This window comes from Oncorhynchus clarkii, chromosome 23 (genome assembly GCF_045791955.1).
Source record: "Oncorhynchus clarkii lewisi isolate Uvic-CL-2024 chromosome 23, UVic_Ocla_1.0, whole genome shotgun sequence".
Lineage (NCBI taxonomy): Eukaryota > Metazoa > Chordata > Actinopteri > Salmoniformes > Salmonidae > Oncorhynchus > Oncorhynchus clarkii.
The window spans coordinates 27,374,041-27,394,437 of NC_092169.1; the positions used below are offsets into that span (position 1 = coordinate 27,374,041).

The 20,397-nt window shown below is 38.0% G+C and overlaps 1 protein-coding gene and 1 long non-coding RNA gene across 2 annotated transcripts; one reads left to right on the plus strand and one right to left on the minus strand.

The window, feature by feature from the left end:
• Positions 1 to 51: 51 nt before the first annotated feature.
• On the plus strand, positions 52 to 17,119 carry LOC139382026 (bone morphogenetic protein 5-like). Its single transcript, XM_071125956.1, has 7 exons — positions 52 to 3,206; positions 6,208 to 6,400; positions 10,478 to 10,626; positions 12,655 to 12,852; positions 14,535 to 14,611; positions 14,877 to 14,987; positions 15,610 to 17,119. Exons 1-7 carry the CDS (start codon positions 2,711 to 2,713, stop codon positions 15,757 to 15,759), a joined length of 1,374 nt encoding a protein of 457 aa, XP_070982057.1. The 5' UTR covers positions 52 to 2,710; the 3' UTR covers positions 15,760 to 17,119.
• Positions 2,437 to 5,184, minus strand: LOC139382028 (uncharacterized). Its single transcript, XR_011628614.1, has 3 exons — positions 4,994 to 5,184; positions 4,738 to 4,815; positions 2,437 to 2,560 (listed from the first exon to the last, which is right to left on the minus strand). It is a non-coding gene; the product is annotated as an uncharacterized lncRNA (long non-coding RNA).
• Positions 17,120 to 20,397: the final 3,278 nt, after the last annotated feature.

Genomic DNA, 20,397 nt, shown 5'->3' on the forward strand with positions numbered 1-20,397 from the left:
TTTGTTGTGTTACAGCCTGAATTTAAAATGTATTGAGATTGAGATTTTGTGTCCCTGGCCTACACACAATACCACATAATGCCAAAGTGGAATTATGTTTTCCCTCCAAAAAAGCAGACATTGAATATCCTTTTGAGCATGGTAAAGTAATTACACTTTGGATGGTATATTAATTCACCCAGCCACTACAAAGATACAGGTGTCCGTCCTAACTCAGTTGCTGGAGAGAAAGGAAACCTCTCAGGGATTTCACCATGAGCCCAATGTTGATCTTAAAACAGTTAGAGTTTAATGGCTGTGATAGGAGAAAACTGAAGATGGATTGACAACATTATAGTTACTCCACAATGCTAACCTAAATGACAGAGTGGACAAAGCAAACATATACAGCCTAAAATATTCCAAAACATACATCTTGTTTGCAACAAGGCACTAAAGTAAAACTGCAAAAAAATTGGCAAAGAAATGACCTTTATGTCCTGAACACAAAGTATTGTTTGTGGCAAATCCAACACAACACATCACTGACTACCACTCTTCATATGTTCAAGCATGGTGGTGGATGCATAATGTTAAGGGTATGCTTGTCATCAGCAAGTACTAGGGTGTTGTTTTTGTGGGCTAAAAATAAACAAAATGGTGCTAAGCACAGGCAAAATCCTAGAGGAAAGCCTGATTTGGTCTGCTATCCAACAGACAATGGGAGACAAATTCACCTTTCAGCAGGATAATAACCTAAAACACAAGGCCAAATATACACTGGAGTTGCTTACCAAGATGATATTGAATGTTCCTGAGTGGCCAAGTTACAGTTTTGACTTAACCCGCTTGAAAATATATGGCAATACTTGAAAATGGTTGTCTAGCAATGATCAATAACCAACTTGACAGAGCTTGAAGCATTTTTAAAATAATAATAAAAATAATTAACTGTCCAATCAAAGTGGCCTGATGACTCAGGCAACCATCAAACACCCTGAAACCCAATGTATAACAAGTTGATGAATTAAATAAAATGAAAATGTTTAAAGAAAGAAATGATATCCCTCAAACGAGCTTATAGTGAGTATTTTCGTCAACATGCCATCATAAAGGACTATTATTTAGGCTAGGCCAGGGTTTCCCAAACTCGATCTCTTTCTGTTTTAACAGATGATGTAGGAATCCTACACTAGATGGCGCAATGGGGTTATAATTCTGCAACTGGGCTGTTAAATCATTTAATCAATGGGGTGATTAGTCAATTGAAATAAAAATAAATACTTTATACAACATGCCTTATGCTGTGATATGTCTTGATGGTCATATTGACAGCACAGCTACTGCACCTGAGCCAACCAAAAACTGATAACTTGGACACTTGTATAATACATATTAATAATAATAATAAAGCTGAGGTGGGCCTACTGTACAAAGTGGTTACAGGTTGTTAATGCATGTAACGTTAACTATTGCAATCAACCCCTTAAAAAGTGTATATTTTATATATAATATTTATATGAATTATAAAATATTTAAATAATTAAATACCGAATCAATTATAATATTGTAAACCTGGCAAAGTAGCCAATTTCTCACCGCATACACAGGCTTACACATGCCTTAAAAAAAATCTTATTTGATACCCATTATTTATCATTGTAATTACGACCATATTCCCAGGTAGGACAGGTGTTGGTTGAGGCCTCAGGATAACTTGCATACATGTCACACCTCACCAGCCCATTGTCTTCTCATCAAGGCAACGAGCTCAATTGTAATTTTTTCAGATAATCAGAAAAATGTTACCTTTTGAAAATAGATGGGCCTATCCAAATAAGACATCGACCTACGTTGTATGTCGTCAAATATGAACGTTGATTGATAGATTTCTAGATTCAATTAATTTACAAATGTGCCTTCATCACCACCTAAAATTACACAATCAAATTACGCATTTGTCCAAATGTCCTCTCCTAAAACGCACGGATTTGTCCAAACCTGTAGAGGTAATTAAATGGCCATGTTGTTCTTCTTTGACTCGTTAAGACAGGTTTCAGATTTCAAGTGTCTCCCCTTACACATCTGAGCTGCCACATTCATCTTCATGTCGGTTAAGTTTTATTGCGGCCGCTAGAGGTGGATGCAAAAACTTGGTCCTGGCTGGGTGGTATGGACTCATTGGATGGACAACAAGCTTCAACTCATTTTCCAAAAACGTTACGCGCTGTGGCAACGAGTGGCAACGGGTGCTATTATATAGTCTAGTGATTTCCTCGACATCACTCAAAGGGGCTGTTATCTTTCTATTCAATGAAGGTGTTGGGCTTTTTCGACTTTTATGGGCGTACCTGCATGCTATTGTGTATAAGTGGAGTTAAAAGTGCGAGAGAATGTCACAATTCCACATTTGATGCGTCTACTTTGAAACATGTGACAGTGAGACATTGGATTTAAGCGGAGGACTCGAGAAAACTTGCTGCATGTCTGGAACTGGGACCTCACGCCGAAGAGAAGGGACAGCTCCACAACATAGATTGATGTGAGACTTCAAAGAACATCATTGCAGGCAGGCGTTCTCCTAAAAAGTGATGTGACAGAGTAACCTGTATGCTATCCTGCAAGAAAACATTCAGAAATTGTGATATTTGTATTAAAATGGAGATCAATTTTATACACGAGTAACAACTGTATACCTGTGTAACATCATTATCAAACACATCATTGTAAGATGAGAGCCTTCATTCCTTTGAACCGGGCCACATTTGGACTTTTATGTAGCTGCTTGAGTTTTCTACACTGGGTTCATTGTGGTTTAGGGGACAACCATGTGCATTCTAGTTTTATTTACAGGAGATTGCGTAACCATGAACGGAGAGAGATTCAAAGAGAGATTCTCTCTATTTTGGGTTTACCACATCGTCCAAGGCCCTTTTCTCCAGGAAAACAAGCATCCTCAGCACCCCTGTTCATGCTTGACCTGTACAATGCCATGACTACTGAGGAGGAAGAAGGATTGGGAATACAAGAGGTTCCAGGGAAAGGATTCAGCGGGAAGGCTCATGGAAACTCGCGTAAAGGGAACTACGGCTATCCGCAGGGATACACTCGTGTGGCGCAACCTTACCGCGCGGCCCCTCTGACGAGCCAAATCCCTCCACTCACTACATCTCACGACACCAACTATCTCAACGATGCTGATATGATTATGAGCTTTGTCAACTTAGGTAAGTAAGTGAACTGACTTGAGAAAAGTTTCAAGCTGCCTGATTTATGCCTTGCGCTCCAGCACCATTTTTTTTAAATACAAAATATGGTGGCCACTGATGAACCACAGTATTTTAAGCCTTGGAATCGTTTATATATGATTAAAAACAATGTATATTGTCAGTACACAATGTCCTTCAATGCTGAAAACATATGCTTAGACCATGTTTTTTTAAATATATATATAAAAAATACAAGGTAGATTCTCAAAATGTAAATTTAACAACCTTGATTATATTAAAATTAATGATTATTTGTTTTTCTTGAATTTGATCTTAATCATTAGACTACAATACAAACCCTAAACATGTTTAACAAATATCCCCACAGTAGCCAATGTATGCATATTAATTTTGTTGCAGAAAATGATGATATTCAGTTACATTTACAATTAATAGGAGTTGTAGGCTATTCTTATTGTAACAGGCCTTAATTTCCCGTTTGTCACCTATAGCAAGAACAATGCCACACTGCTCACAACTATGTTTGCAAATTCTCTTCAAAGATCACAGTGCTGTTTGTCTGAGTAATATACATTTCATGGGTACTGTTTATGAAGTTAGAAGTCTTTTTCGAACTTAATATCAGATCCTACTTCAGCCTTTCAGATGCCTGATATTAATGCAGGACCATATTTACACGCTTAAACACTGGTAAAAGCACAAACAATCCACATTTTGAAGACCATATCCATGTTCTTTGAATAAGGTTTGAATAAGCGAAAGAAGAGTTTGTCTGGAGATTCTTGAAATTCTCAACTCTATAGAGATCTTAAAATATTAAACTGCAATATCATCATGTCACACTTCCCCTAAAATACATGCATTTTCTCTTAACCCGTCATATTTGACTTACCTAGGAAACAGGCCTTGTATTTTGAATAAATATATGTTTATCAAAATACTTCACAAAAGGCCCGCAATTAGAGTATTTATATGTTTTGAAATTGTCAACATTTATTGTAGCGTACAGAAAAGCTTTCTTATAATTTACACAATGTTTCATCAGTAGTTCTGACCTTTGACCCAGAAGTTCATAATAACTTATCAGATGACTGTCTGACCTTGGTTAAATTTACCTTAATTGTTTCCTGTTGTTAAAGAAAGGAAAGCGATTGAGTGAAGCCTGCACTTTTTCAGCACTTATTCCATGTGGCACTGGGCTTGGGCAGTTAGATGTAACGGCAGTAGCATTGTTAATTCGTTTTTGTGTCATTTTTCATTAAGCATCACGTCCCAATGGAGAGTGAAATGTGTATTTAAGGGATAGTACACCAGCGGTAAAAAACAATAAAGTATAAGATTTGTTGTTAGGAGGCTAGTGAAATGTTATACTTGTTTACATGTGCTAGTATGATAAACAAAAATGACAGTTACAGAGGACACATCTTACAAAAAAGAGGCTTATAAAAAGATACAGCTAAAGAGTACTATAGCGTGAGCATGTAAAATGTATTAATGTGAAGGTGCTGTTGGATTTAAAATCCCTCACCTTGGTCTGTCACATCTGTTTCCACTTAGAGCTGCATGGCATGTACACAGTCAGCCTTGAAAGCTCTGTGCTCTCATTCTGGGGACAGTCAGTGGTAAAGTGTACAATGAGACTATTTACACAAGTATTACTACTACAGCAATAATTGACTTCACTACACTAATGCTACTACTAACTCCTATAATACTAATAGTTGTAGCATAGAAGTATGTTGTGATTATTATTGATTATTAGATCATTTACGTGATGTACTCACAAAAATGCATCTTCACTCTTGTCGACATAACGATGAGAAATTATGCAAAATATGTATACATTCTCAACTTCCTCTTCTTCCAAATTGTAATTAAAAATGAATTCCATAAACAAAGTTAATTCCCTGAAACTGTGGCAGACACTTTTTAGTGAGTCAAACCACCTTCCCAATTAATCTGCAGCTATCTGACACTTGAAATGCTTCACTTCTGCTTCACATTACTGGCCATAGCTAATCATGGTGCAAGTCCAATCTGTAACAGGCAGAACTGACCCCTGACCTTTGTGTGTTAAGCAACCACAGACCTTCACTGTAGATAAACTATCAGTGAAATGGACTCACTGACTCTATGATTTCACTGGCTGTGCCAGAACACTAACACACCTCAACTCCCAATCCTTTTATGCTGCTATTTAGCAACAGTGTTGGATGGTTAGCTGTCACTTTGTGTCTTCTTGACTGCATAATGGCATGCCTTTGATTGCAGACAGGGTTGAAAATACACTCTGCTCGTCTTTGCTCTTCTTTGTTTGTGTTTTTCTATTGATAATTACGTAACATTTTTTATGTGCACATTTTATATTCAGTATAAACTCGTTCATCATTGTCCTCAGATAAAACACGTTTAAACAAATTGGTCAGAGAAAGATAAATATGGGTTTCCTGTGTCAAACACGGCCAATGTATTGTATAGGAACTACAGGAGGTCGATATTAGGTTGGCAAATGAGGTCAAAGCAGTCACTCAAATCTTGTCAAAAAAGGCTGTCTGGTCTCTTTTTGTCACGTTGAGGGGCAGACGAAAGTGTCTTTAATTGAAATCAGCCTGTTTTTCTTAACTGACAGCCCATTCATCATGGGCAGAGAATGCAGTTCGGCACACAGTGGAGGGCCTGTCTGGAAACTGCTACCTGTACTCAGTTGACTGATTAAATGGACTGGAGAGTGCTTTTGTTGGAGTCAAAATGTTTGGATTGGCTTTTGGAATGTGAAAACATTTGATAAATTACCTTTTTTCAGTTAGGTAGGTTACTGCTGGCACACCACATTCTGTCTGTGCAACACATTTTGTATCTATTGTGGCTCAGGGAAGGTATCAGTAATAATAATCACTGATCTGAATCACTAATCTGAAGGCTTATGCTTGCCTCTCTAAATATTATGCAGTTATGCAAATCCTCTATTTAGTCCTCATGGACCAGTCTTCTTTTTCAGTGGAGAAAGACAAAGATTTCTCCCATCAGCGGAGACACTACAAGGAGTTTCGTTTCGACCTGACTCAGATCCCAGAGGGAGAGGCGGTGACTGCTGCTGAGTTTCGGATCTATAAAGATGGCAGTCATGCCCGCTATGAGAACATTACCCTGAAGGTCACCATCTACCAGGTCATCAAGGAATATCAAAACAAGTAAGCACCATCTGACCTTCATTTCAACACCCCCAAATCATCCCAATTCATTTTTTGTATATATATATATATATATATATATATATATATATAAAGTACACCATCACCTTATAAATTCTTGTGGAATGGGATATACATTCAGCCATGTACATTTAAAATTCTCTCTGCAGAAACAGAATATATTGAAGGCTACCTATAGAATTAACTGACCTTTATATTCTTTATGATTCGCATAAAGTTCCACAAGGTAGTTTTTCTCTAACAGTACTGTGTACAGTAGAGTATCCTTAACATCCAGTTGTATACCTCTTTAGACTGTCACTGTAAATTGTGTCTAAATGTAAATGTTATGAACTGAATTGGCTTTTGTATGTAATTGATCATTCTATGGTTTAGAGTGGTGGATTCCTCAGTCAAAAACCTATACGAAGGGAAGAGAAAGCACATCTTATTCTGTTTAACTGAGAGGAACCAGTCATCTCGAATGTCCCCTATTATTGTTTATAGGCATCCTGAATCACTGTACATAAAAGGTGCAGCCATGTGAGTTTACAAACCAGTTTGCCTTGTTCAACCGTAGCCTTTTTGCCAGATAGAGAATCACAATGGTTGCTGATTTGGGTTTTGATGCAGGATATTTTGAGAATGGAAGAACTCTTTATCATATGTGAGATGCAATCTCTCAGTGATATAGTTGTAAATGTATTTTCAAATAAATACTTTCATGAATTAATTAATCAATACATCAATCAGCCAATCAATGAACCAATCAATCAATCAATCAATCAACCAACCAATCTACCAATCACCATAGCATAAAAGGGAACCTAACTCATTGTGAAATTGAACACATCTTAAAGGGCCAGTCAGCAGGTTGCTACATCCATTTTTGGACTTATAAATGAACTACGTATACCTATTGATTCTTGAAGAATATGACTTATAAGTGCCTCATAAACTCAATTCAAATGTCATTCCCCATCAGAACCCAAAATATAAGCTTGTCTTACTCTAATGTTTACAAACAAACTGAATGTAAACAAACACTATATAGCCTTAAAACATGGTTAGAACTATAATTTTGATACCATGGATGTCCTTTTATCCATAGCTCTGTCTATGAATTTGAGAGTTCTCCAGCCCCATCTCTCAGCTTTGAACCAAAACAAAGGCAGAGATACCGTTTTGTTATTGTTTCTCTTGCCACTTTTAATTTTTTTACAGTTATTTATTACAATTTATTTTTTTAGAGGGTAGATCAGCTATAATATTGCAGATGGATTGTGGCTTCCATCAATGTATTTGTCTCCATCATTTCCAATCCCCCATATATTTTTTGTGTAAAAAAAATAATATATATATATATATATAATATATATTTTCCTTTATTATTTTCCCCTTACCCTACCACCCCTCCCCTAATTTGAGTAAACTAATGGACAACAACACTTAGGCTTCTACTTCCAGCTTATACATACTATATACATTTTACGGACACAGTATATTTTACAATAGTTATCTTTTGTTTATTTTTAGTCTCATCCTTCAGCTCCACTCTGACTGTCACTTTAAATGAGTTTCGAATTTGTGAATGGATGCATTTGAAAGTGGCTGTCTTTAGATAACATTGTCTAAAGTTGAGCATCTGCACTTGGGGACATGCTTGTGTCAGCGTAATCCTAGGGAGGCTTTCAAATGTCCCTTTAAAACCTGCACTGTTCTGTGAAACACTTGAGGCAGGCAATTAGGCAGAAAATAAAATACATCCTGTTTACACTAGCACATCATGGAAGTTTGGAAGGACTTTATCCTGATTCATGTGCTTATTTCAAGTGTCTTCAAGAAGGTCATTTGTCTCCTTTGAATTATAAAATCATGACCTGATATACACGTTTGGCGTTAGATTGGTAAGTGACACAAAGTAATCAGAAATGCCACGAAATGGAAGCTTGTCACAAGTATATATTATTATTTAGAAGCTTAATTAACTATACCTTTGTTTTATCTTAACTTTGTTTCCAAATGGGGGAGAAAATCTGGGATGGATTAAGGGCTATATTAAGGTTATTTTTATGTTTCCTTTCTTTTGTTAACTAAAAACATCCATTGTGCTGTTTATATTATATGTCTTCTATGGAAGTCAAAGTAGTAGCTGTGGTAAATTCAGTCAGTAGCCTACACAGCTTGGTGTATGATGAAACAATATTTTAAGATGAAGCAAACAAGAAAGGAGGCAATAAGCCTGTGTTTATACAGGCAGCCCAAATCTGATCTTTTACCCAATTATTGGCAAAATATCAGAATTGGGCTGCCTGTGTAAACAGACTCAGCAACATGGTTAGGCATACATTCTGGTCCAATTATGTTTTTCCTTTGATTAAGACCAAACATACATTTGGACTTTATTTGCATTTGGGCATGAATAATATGTTTTCAATAAGATATTGAAACTTTGGAACAAACATTCATTTCCATTTGCACATGTTAACTAAATAAATCGATTTAATCTATGAATTCTACAGTTTATCTTTGCCTGGTCTACAAGTGTTCTATATTCAGGACCGGCACCTAAAATGTTCTACTGCTTGAGCTCCTGTTCCTCTTATAGAATATTAGCTCAAAGGTGTTGTGGAGATCCTGCACCTAAATATAAACAGTACCAGCACCCAAAATGAGTACCGGAACCTATTTCACTCCAAGTCAAGCACTGCCTATATTGCTCTCCTTTCATCTGACTGACTATTTGTGAACCTCATCCTTGTATCTCCAACCTTGTTCCGCCTCATTCTCACCACACCGGGCCCTTACAAATATAGTCCACGGATAAAGCTTTTCCATTAGCATGTTCACCACTTGTGAAGCCTCGGAAGTCCATCAGTTATCACTCCTCCTGGTCTATGTGTTGCCTGTCAGGCGGCTTGTTGCATCCCAGTTCAGTTGAAGCCATGTGGGCCCATTAGGGGCTGCCTAGGGGGCTCCCATCATAACCCTCATGCCCACCTGCTTCTCTTAACAATGTTCCGGAAGTGGGAAGCCGTGACATAGCTGAACACACAGGGGTCTACTTAAAGCAGGGCCCACATTCACTGGCCAAATATGTGTGAGGCTGATTGAAGGGGAGATATGACCCTCTTGGGCTTTTCTGGAGGTCCAAGTCATTGAACTCTCCCATCTGAAGCCCCAGGCCCCAGTCATCGCATTCTCTTTTATGGCTCACCGAGGTCTGGAGCCATCACACATTTAGCTCCTCAGCTCCTAACTGTGACTTTTCAGCTTGATAAACATTATTCAGAGTTTCACAGTTCAGCACCTTTTTCTCTGCTCCTCCCCCAAGGAGCCATCATTAAGCTGGTGTTGAACTGCTCAACGGTTCAGTCACATATGGTTTAAAATTGGTGGTAGAGCAAAGACAAATCTCTTACTTAAATGTGTTTTTTCACTGCTTGGAAATTATAGCCTTGAGTACATACATGACTGGTTGATTAATATTCTGCTTATCCATATTTTGTGCGGTTGTGAAAACAGATTGTCTCTAATCCGGCTAAAGAGTCATTAGGCACTCCTTATAGAGAGGAGTATATTTCAGAGAAATGTCAAAATATGGGGCTTAAAGGATAGAGCACATGGAACAACAAATTTAACTAGGAAGATACATTTTTGTCAAAGGATGTTTTTGGCTCAGATCTAAGCGAGAATGCTGGAATAAATGGCATCATGTAGTGATTATTTAATGATACTTTGTTTATGTAATGATTTCCAATATGGCAGGTCAGGGCCTCATTAATTGTTTGACTGCTTCCAAGTCTAAACGACCCAGAGGAAGCATGTGTTCTCTCTTTGTGTGGCCCTTGCAAGTTTTAACAACACTAAGGTGCATAAACAGGAATTTCATGATTAGTTCCAGAGCTCAAAGAGCAGAGTGAGGTCCGTCAATTATATCACCCCTGTGTTAAATATTTTTTATCCAGTAAATCAAAGTTTACCCATAGTAATATATGTGTATTGCCATCTGTCAAGTTATTTCATGCATTCACTTGTTATTTTTTATTGATTTTATAAAAATGTTTTCCTTAACAGGGATGCAGAGACATTCTTGTTGGATTCCAAAAAGATCAAGGCCTCTGATGGGGGCTGGCTGGTCTTTGACATCACAGCCACCAGTAACCACTGGGTGCTGAACCCACTGCAGAACATGGGTCTGCAGCTCTCTGTGGAGACTTTGGATGGTAAGGGAAACACTATTTTTAATCTGCCTTTGTTGTTGTAGGGAATTAAATATAGAAAAGCAGTTAAACTTTGTAGTTACCCCAGGCTTCAAAGTAGTTTGCCTTAAAACTATTTTTTGTAATTCAGTAGACACTCTTATCCAGGTAAGGAACAACCAGGCTTGGTCAATCCAGGAATGTATCTTTGCATACAGATTGGCAAGAGAAATTTCCACCAAAGCAATGTAGGCCAGGGCTGTTCAATGTCAGTCCTGGAGGGCCAAAAAACCTCTGTCCAAATCTGGTGTGCCAACTGTAGCCAGTGAAAGTGCTGAGAAATGGGGTGAGATTCTGGAAAAACTCTCAGTGTTCTTGATGAGCTGCACAGCTCTGATGGCACAACCGGGGAGCCAGACTAGGAGAGAGTTGCAGTAATCCAAGCAAGATGATGAGTGACTGGTCTAGGAGCTGTGTTAAATAGCTTGTGAGAAATGAGTAGATATTCACTGATGCCTTAGAGCAGGGTTCCCCAATAGGCGGCCTGTGTGCCAAATTCGGCCCGTGGGTGATTTTATTTGGCCCCTAGTTTTCTGAGCAAAACAATTAAAATATATACAAAATATGTAATTTTTGATCTTGGACATAAAATATTGTAAAATCAACAGGAAATTAAAGTGATTTTAATTTAAGAAATCTGTTCCCAAGTATTCCCCCGCATAAATAGAGGCAGATGTGATTGTATCTCAATGTAATCAAGGTTTGAAATTATTCTGTTTTTGTGGGTTCTTGCGGTCAATTTGCAGTGTACAAATTATTTATATGTTCCGTCCCCCAACCATCCGCTCAATGAAAAATCTGCCCACGGCTGAATGTAATTGGGGGCCACTACTTTAGAGGCAGTCTCTACCGGACCGAGTCATTGATGTTCTCTGCGAAAGAAAGAGAAACCTGGTTTTCCAAGGTCACACCCAGGTTCTTTGCCATCTTGGAGGGAGACACAGCTGTCCATAGAGGAGAGGACAGGCCTGTGTTGTCAAGGTTTGAGGTTGAGATGTTGATGTTTATCAGACATGAAGAGATACATACCATATCATAACCTGTGTGTCAGATGAGAGAAGGACAGATAGCGTTGTGTGCCCTATGCATAGCAAAGGTAGGATAATCCCTGTGAAGAGAAAACAGAGCCCAGTGACTGACTGCGAGATCAATAGGGGAAGGAGAACTGACCCCAGGGGAACACCTGTTGCTTGGTTTCATGTCGAGGACAGATCATTTTCATGTCACGTAGTAGGAGAGATCATCCTGAGATGCCCATCCCTCATAGAGGTGGGGCTTCAGAACAGGATCTGATATTTCACATGTCAAAAGAGGCTTAAAAGATTAAGGCAGTTTTAGATACATTTTTCCTTTTTTTTAAAGCACAATGTTAATGTTACAGAGTTTATTTGGATAATAATGCATGTTAACTATCATGAATTGAGCCATAATTCCTGCATCTAAGATTGGAGAAACATCAAATGTTTTTAATTTTTTTCATTGGTATAAGTTTTTTTTGTGTGTGGGGAAATGAGAAAAACATTTCAAAACCCAAAGTAGTACCTGACTGTTTTAACAATTATGACAAGAATACTAGGAAGACGGATATTTTTATCTTCTTTAAAACCACAAGACATTGATGGAATGTTCTTTGGGATTATCTATGAATCAGATACATTAGCTGATGACATATGACAATAAATAAATAATAAATGATCTTTGTGGTTTGTGTGTTTTCCTCCATTTAGAATGATATATTACGTTACGTTAGGTTACATTATGAATGGAATAGCGGTCATATAGCAGTCGTACAATATCATACAAATTGGAAAACGGAACTTAGCATACGTCTTTGCTCATATGAACAATGCAAGCTTCCAAAATATACTCTAATGACACCGTTTTACCCTATTTTGTTTTGTTTAATTGCTCCCTTAAATTAACGCATTTGATTAGACAGGATCTAATTATGCTTCTGTTTGCTGCTATTCACATTGCTTGTTGTTTTAAAAGGACGGAGTATAAACATGAAGTCTGCTGGCATCGTTGGAAGGAATGGGCCACAATCCAAACAGCCATTCCTAGTGTCATTCTTCAAGGCCAGTGAAGTGTTGTTGCGCTCTGTCAGGGCTGCTGGTGGAAAGAGAAAGAACCACAACCGCAACAAATCAGGTGGTCAACAGGAATCACCACGGGCACCCAAAAGTGGAGGTGGGCTTATTAAACTACACTCTCAGAAAAAAAGGTACCGAATTGTACTTAAAGGGATACAAACACTTGTCACTGTAGTGGTACCCTGTAAGGTATGTCCATTGTAACATTAGTTATAGGTAAATAATTGTACCTTTGCAATTTGTACCTTAAAAGAGACTAAATGTAGCATTTGCCTTTTTAGGGTACCACCACATTATTTTTAAGCGGCAAAAATGTACTTATTTTCTATAACAAGTCCCTCAAGTGTACATGTCTCTCCACCATCCCACTTCTGACACAATTCAGGGGACAGCCTGACCAGGACTCAAACCTGAATCCAGCGACTGTCAAGCCAACACCTTAACCATTACACCACCTTTTGACAAGGTTACTCAGTGTTGGGTTAATATAAATTACAGCTCCTTTCTTGTCACATAAGTAAGCCTTTATAAAGACTTCAGAACTGGCAAAGGATATGCTCAAACTTTAATTAACATAACCATAGACCACTTAAACTGGCACATCACTTCCACTCACAGGTGGCCCAAAATAACTAACTGAAAGCCACGTCCCCACTAAGCCACGCCTATATTGATTATACTTTTATGTTCAAAATAAATAGATTAGTACCATGTGAGATCATATATGTACCTCTGAAGGTACATTATGCATATTTTTATCTTTTGTACCCCAAGAAACAATACTGTACCCTAACTGTACCCTTTTCTTCTGAGAGTGAACCATCATTGAAATTGTTTTGGGTTTGGACCGGTGTTGGTTGGCAAATTTACTTCAGATAATGAAACACCTTTTGAGGTTGATGGCAAACCTTACAGTCCCATTTGTTATTCCCTGTCATTGCATTAAAACAGTCTGTTACACACTCCAGGATGTTATGTCTACTCAAGCAGCCTCTTGTTGCCAAGGAGCCTTGTTTTGACTGCATGCTGCTCCAATTAATGGATCAAAAGTCGAAATAATCTACTGCAGGAAAGATGGAGCTCCGGGATCGGCAACTCCAGTCCTCATGGGCCCGATTGGTGTCACACTTTTGCCACAGCCAACACACCTGACTCCAATATTCAACTTATTTAGAATACAATTAGTTTTATCAGCTGTGTTTTGATAGGCATTGGGGGAATGTGTGACACCCCTTCAGCCCCTGAGGACTGGAGTTGCCCATCTCTGATGTAGATCAATATAAAACAGATACATTTTCAAAATAGTAAACCTACCTGCCTAATCTATTACCTCTTTCAGCTCCTCATAAAGATGGTATATGGATATGAATATGTACTAATCACCTCACACAACTACTCTAGCTAAGCTACACAGAACGTCCACTATGACCATCTCAGTTAGTTCTTTTAATTTGGCTGTAATTCTTTGACAGCTGTTTTTAACTGATGTGGTTCAGTGCATTAGGGATACCCAGTCAACAACCCTTCAGTGGCCACATGAATGTAATAACCATACATGAGTTGGTGCTGCTATTTGCTGTTAACAGTTTGGTAATATTTCATGAATAATTGATTTGGTGTTAATTTCCTATTGTCAAAAAATAATTGTACTGTGGGCAAACAATATGTGCTCACAGGTGCTGTATGAAAGAAAAAACTCACGTCTACAACTACAGTATATAATAGCCTAATGATAAACTTGCAGACTTGAGGGATTAATTCATTGTTTGTTGTTTTCAGATCATAACACCAGTGAGCAAAAACAAGCCTGTAAGAAGCATGAACTTTACGTCAGCTTCCGAGACTTAGGATGGCAGGTAGGAAAGATGGAACACTATTTGAACCATACCATATCTACTCTACATAAGCATGGCAGAGCTTAATGTCACAAGTGGTCATAGCATGTGTGTTACAAATATGTGTGTGTAAAAAGCACCTCTTTTAGTTTCAACTATTGTATTAAATGCAGTAGACCAGAAACAGACAGACTTAAGAAAACACATCAAGTGTCAATAAAGTGTCTTCAATATTAAAGAGGAGGACTTTGATGCTTATTTTGTATTTTCTTTATTCTATTTGAAGGACTGGATTATTGCACCGGAAGGTTATGCTGCTTTTTACTGCGATGGGGAATGTTCCTTTCCACTCAATGCACATATGAATGCGACAAATCACGCCATTGTGCAAACCCTGGTATGTAAAAAAAACTCAAAAGATGCTTATTTCCCATGAATTCATATTGAATTGCTTTACCAATATGGTAATAATTAATTCCACACCATATTGATTTTCTAAGCTGCTCAAACTGCAGCTTTGGGTTGTTCCACCAATTATCTGGGTCGTTCCACCAATTCAGTACAACTTTGATTTCACCTAATTGTAATATTCTGTCATAAACAGCACATGTTCAACTTAATAAAAAACAAGTTTAACACGTTTTCTCACGAGGTAAAAAAAAAAGTAACAGGGTTGACTTTGTCAAAGCAACAAAATAGCGAAGTGTTTACAATGATGATGAAAACATGGAGATATTTTGGGGTCAAGTGGGTTAAAATCCTAGAGGTCACAGAGGGACATGTCAAAATGTAGAATGTTCATTCATACAATCTTCATTCATGTAAAAAAAAAAAAGATTTATTGAATTCTCCATGTGGTCTATATTAAACAGGCTATTCATTTAATATACCAGGCTTTTAAAAATCAATATTGGTGCACAATTCCTACTTAAAATATCAAAAGGGATGCAAAAGGCACTATTTTCGCGGGAATGACCAATCTCCTTTGTATACTCAGTCCTTTCTATTTGCTTCCACAGGTCCATCTGATGTTCCCTGACAATGTGCCAAAGCCATGCTGTGCACCGACCAAGCTGAACGCTATATCTGTGCTTTACTTTGATGACAGCTCAAATGTCATCCTCAAGAAATACAGAAACATGGTTGTTAGGTCATGTGGTTGCCATTAATGGGTCAAGCAGGATTGTATTTCAGATATGTGGTATTGCTGGAAAAGTTCACATCAATATAGATAGATCTGAATGTGTGTTGTGCTGTACAGTATTATGTATATATTAGTTTTATTAACTTATTTATTTCCCCCTATTTTTGTGATAACACTCAATATTGTACAATGAGTATTAGTCCATGTATATTTGACATCACTTAGCACTCTCTCCTATAGGCCATAGCGAACATATACAATTACATTGTAATAGTTATAGCATTTCATTGTACATCTCTATAATATCTATAATATCAATATTTTGGATCTTATTGTTTATTGGATACGGTTCAACAAAGTATACCAGTCTTTCCAAAATATTGCTTTATTCAAGCACACCGATATCACTGTTTTTCAAACTGTTACATTGGATTTCATTTTCAAACCATTGTTTAAACTTTTATAACCACTCAAAAAAGGTTTACATATTGCTGCTACAGTTAAATGAGGTCATATTTTAGGACATACCAGTTGAACATGTTTTGTGTAGCTATCTTATTTCAAATATAGTGTCAATTATTGCATCAACATTGTATTAATATGGTTTTATATGCACACTGTAGCCTATACTAGCTTACATGTATGCAACTTGCAACACTCTCTTTGATTTCTCCTTCAGATGTGTTAAAAGCAGAATCTGTATTCATGTCATTTGAGTAACAGCCTGGCACAACATTAATAACATTAAAGGTATGATGTAAAATAGTAAATTAAGTATTTCAAATAGGACTCCTTGAATAACACTCTAGCGTTTTTCCTCTGGCCTTGACGTTAATCATGTTTACACTGTACACAGGCATCAAATAGTCTATCATAAAATCTATAGTTAGACTTCTGGCTATAAAATCTATGTATATATCATGCTTTCTATCAAATAAATTATGCTGAAAGGTACTTCCTCTACGTCAAATATGTCATGCATTCTGTTGAATATATCTTTCCATAGCATTCACTGAAAAAACATGAGGACTGGCCTGCTATATTCTCAGACCCAGGAAATGTCATAGTTCAGTAACAGTCTATTGTAGGAATATATGAGAACTAGACAAAAGTTGTGGAGTAGCTCCCTAAAAACGTACTTTACGGCCAGTATATATTTTCATTTTACATACGCAATACATAATGAATGAAACTACTCTAAGAAAATACATTGTTTGCCCAATTGTGGTAATATCACTGTTATTTTTGTATTATTATGGATATTATATTATTATTGTCATGTTGTAATGCTTCATCATAATTTGAGTAATATATGTTTGGGAAAAGTACACGTTATTGTATTATTAGAGTGTGGCTTATATATTATTAAATGATCTTTTTGAAAATATTGCTTTCAAATACTTTCAATGTTTTACAAACTAAACGAAAACACCTAAAAAAGTTAACAGAAAACTTACATTCCTTAAAAGATTTTCCATTTTAACTTGAAAATAACTGTCTTTTTTCCACCCTCAAGGGCCCTAAAACACCAAGCCCACCTTATAGAAACTCAATTGACAAACATATCTTTATTCTATAGACTTCAATGCCTATTTTTTCATCCAGCTGCCAGCCTCCAGGTTGTCTTCGTGTATTAGTGTTTGGAATTCTATGGATGTTTTATGTTGCCGGACTACCGTCTGAGATTTATAAATGTTTGACAAGTATGATATAAACATAGGGGTCCACCCAGGGAGCCTGTAAATCTGCGGTGTTGTGAGAGAGTGCTAGTATTTAGTGGTGCTGGGAGCTTTGAGCAGAGCTCTGCTCTCTCCTGACAGGGAGGATTACAACATCCTATTTGTTGCTGTGTGTGGTGATCTACAGTCACTAGGCACGAAAGAGGCATCCCTCCTATTTTGGAGAATGTAGAATAAATATATAGTTTAGACCATACAGTGCCCAAATGTTTTACCATTACATTATTGTTTGATGCATAGTATATATCAGTAACATCAGGGTTTGAGTTACAGTGGTGGGATAGCAGTGCTTGTTGTTGTGCTGTGCTCATCTTTGCTAGCACTAAATCATGAAAGATACTTGAGCCCTGCCAAGCAGCTGTTGGTAAGCCCCGTTGTGCATGGGGTTGCCATAGAGAAGTGACCGTTTTAAATCAACTAGCTAGGACATCCAAGCTATTAGGAAGATAACTGCCAAGAGGGAGAATATCTAAATGTATTCTGTTTAATCTGTTACACACAAACACTTTGGAGACACAATTCAGTTCAAGACAGTTCTTATTTTCTAACTACTGACAGTGCCCTCCTGTCTTCCGAGATAAAAAGAGAAAGACCTCTTATATCAGGGCTATGATTTTTGACATAGTTGCCATTCCAGCTCCCACTTAGCTGAAATTGAAAAAAATAACAAATAGTTAACCATTGAGGAAATAGCCCCTAATAACCACTAACACAACAAGAGCTCGATTGATTGAAACTTAGACATGTTTATGCAGTATACATAAAGTATATTTTTCATGTATTATTTATGTAGTAGCCTAGCGGCAGGTAGCCTAGGAGTTAGAGAGGCGAGCCAGCAACCAGAGGGCTGACAGTTTGAATCCCAGGTCTGACGGGAAAAATCAGGAGCAAACAACCAGAGAGTTGTTGGTATGAAATCCTAGATGGCGTTGCATGCGGTTGTGCCCTTGAGCAAGGCACTTAAAACCCCACAACATCTGCTCCACTGGCAAGATAGTAGGCTTTGGCAGCCCACTGCTCCAACCTCTCCAACATGTGTGTATGTGTGGCTTTCGGAGGGGTCGGGATAAAGCGGAAGCGAAATATCCTTTGGACCTTCTGTACAATTGGACGAATAAAGTCAGCTTAATCTACTTCTCACACACACAAATTGTATTCTGGAAGCTGGAAGCTTGCACCTGTAAAGTGAGCAGATCAGGGACAAATCAAAGAACGTTATATCAACAGGTGCATACACTCCCCTGACTAATGACAAGCTCTCACGATAGTGGCTCACTTATGAAATGAGAGCCGAGACCTGGGATGACTAGGTCTTACATTCACCCCTGGTCTGACAAATCAGTCCAAGTAGGGCTTCCTGAAGAGTGTGAGAGAACGTGCCACTTTCAGAGAAGTCCTTTGGTTGCCCAGGGATGTTCAGTACACTTGGAAATGTAGGTAACCAAAGGGATTAGGTTAAAGATTAATATGTATTTACACAACTGTATTGACATTCACCGAACACAGGAAATGTACTTTTTCTTCCCTCACCCTCCCCTTTTTATAGCATTTTTTTCTCACGTGGCAGAACATTGAGTGACTGTGTTTCACTTAATTAAAAACAGTGACCTGCCTGCCCAGATGTTATGCGCGCTCCATCGAAAAAGAGTGTTGACATTCAATGAATATAAGAGGCCACCTGCTAACTTAACTAAGGATGATTTGCATTCCTGTGGCCTGTTGCCTGGCATGATTACTTCTAGCACTTTACAATCCCATCTACTGTTTAATATAATGGATTCTTTCCAATCCAGCTACACTTCTCCCTCTCTATAACGTATGGGGCTAGGATGAATGAGCTCCTATTTTAAGGAACTCTCAGCAAGTATACAGGCTTCTTAGTGTAAACCCCCCCGACCACATGAAAGGAAAGGGAAACAGTTGCCACACTGAGGGCAGATTGATACACTGCCCCCTTCCCCTTGGGAGGGCCCCAAGCTGAATTACAGCCTGCAGTGAGTCAGAGGTGCCCTGCCACCCATCACATCAACAACCCTCTACTCTGAGACACACCACAAAACGGCTGCTCTGAAAACAGACATAAAACAACCCATGACAATCCTCTAAAGTTTGTGTAGGGTGTTTTTCTTTCTTTGCCGAAGAATGTTACAATTACGAATCGACCTTCATATTCCTATGGTTTCATGGTCATGGTTAACTTAGATCGTCCTCATTTAGCATGTTATGCCTTTTGAAATAACTCAGACAATGGATAACAGAATATATTGCTGTTTAATATTCTAAGTTATTCTATAATCTTATTCTGGTTTTTGGAGATGTCAATCAGCTCCTTTATATCTAATGCTTTGTAAGCCAGTAAACAGTAGCAACCCTGCACTGTACACAGTGCTGATGAAATGTCAGTTTTGTGTTTCAGCGCTCTCAGTACGGTCCCTCTGTTGATTTAATATATAAAACAGACCCACCAGTACCAGCAGTTGTTCAGGAACATAGTTTCATCTTGTTCAGCAAATGTGTTATACTGAGCAGAGGAAGCTGCTCCTGAGATGGCCCATCCATCACATGGGGATGGTCTGAATTGCTACGTGTTGATTGGGTGGTTCTCTCTGTAACGTTCAAAACATAAGTCACAGAAAGCATGTGGTTCTACGTCAAAACAGATGTATTAGAACACAGAAAACTAACACTATACAGGGGTTTTTGTAACCTTGTAAGGCGCAAGTAGGGTAGGGACATTTGTTTTAATGTTTCAATTCCCATCCCTCAGTTTCAATGTTGGAATTGAAGACCATTAGGTAGACTTTTTCCTGTGCATTGTGAATCGTGGAACAGCACAACACCATTATATTGTACTTGTTGAACCCGGTGAAGTGCAGTAGTAACATGACAGGTAATCTCTTGTTTGTGCAATCAGTTCTCATCAT

What these genes read in the sequence shown, in the direction of transcription:
- LOC139382026 (XM_071125956.1), top strand. Translation starts at nt 2,711, where the DNA reads ATGAGAGCCTTCATTCCTTTGAACCGGGCCACATTTGGACTTTTATGT. An exon ending in TATGAGCTTTGTCAACTTAG is followed by an intron (nt 3,207 to 6,207) that starts GTAAGTAAGTGA and finishes CTTCTTTTTCAG; the next exon opens with TGGAGAAAGACAAAGATTTC. An exon ending in ATCAAGGAATATCAAAACAA is followed by an intron (nt 6,401 to 10,477) that starts GTAAGCACCATC and finishes TTTCCTTAACAG; the next exon opens with GGATGCAGAGACATTCTTGT.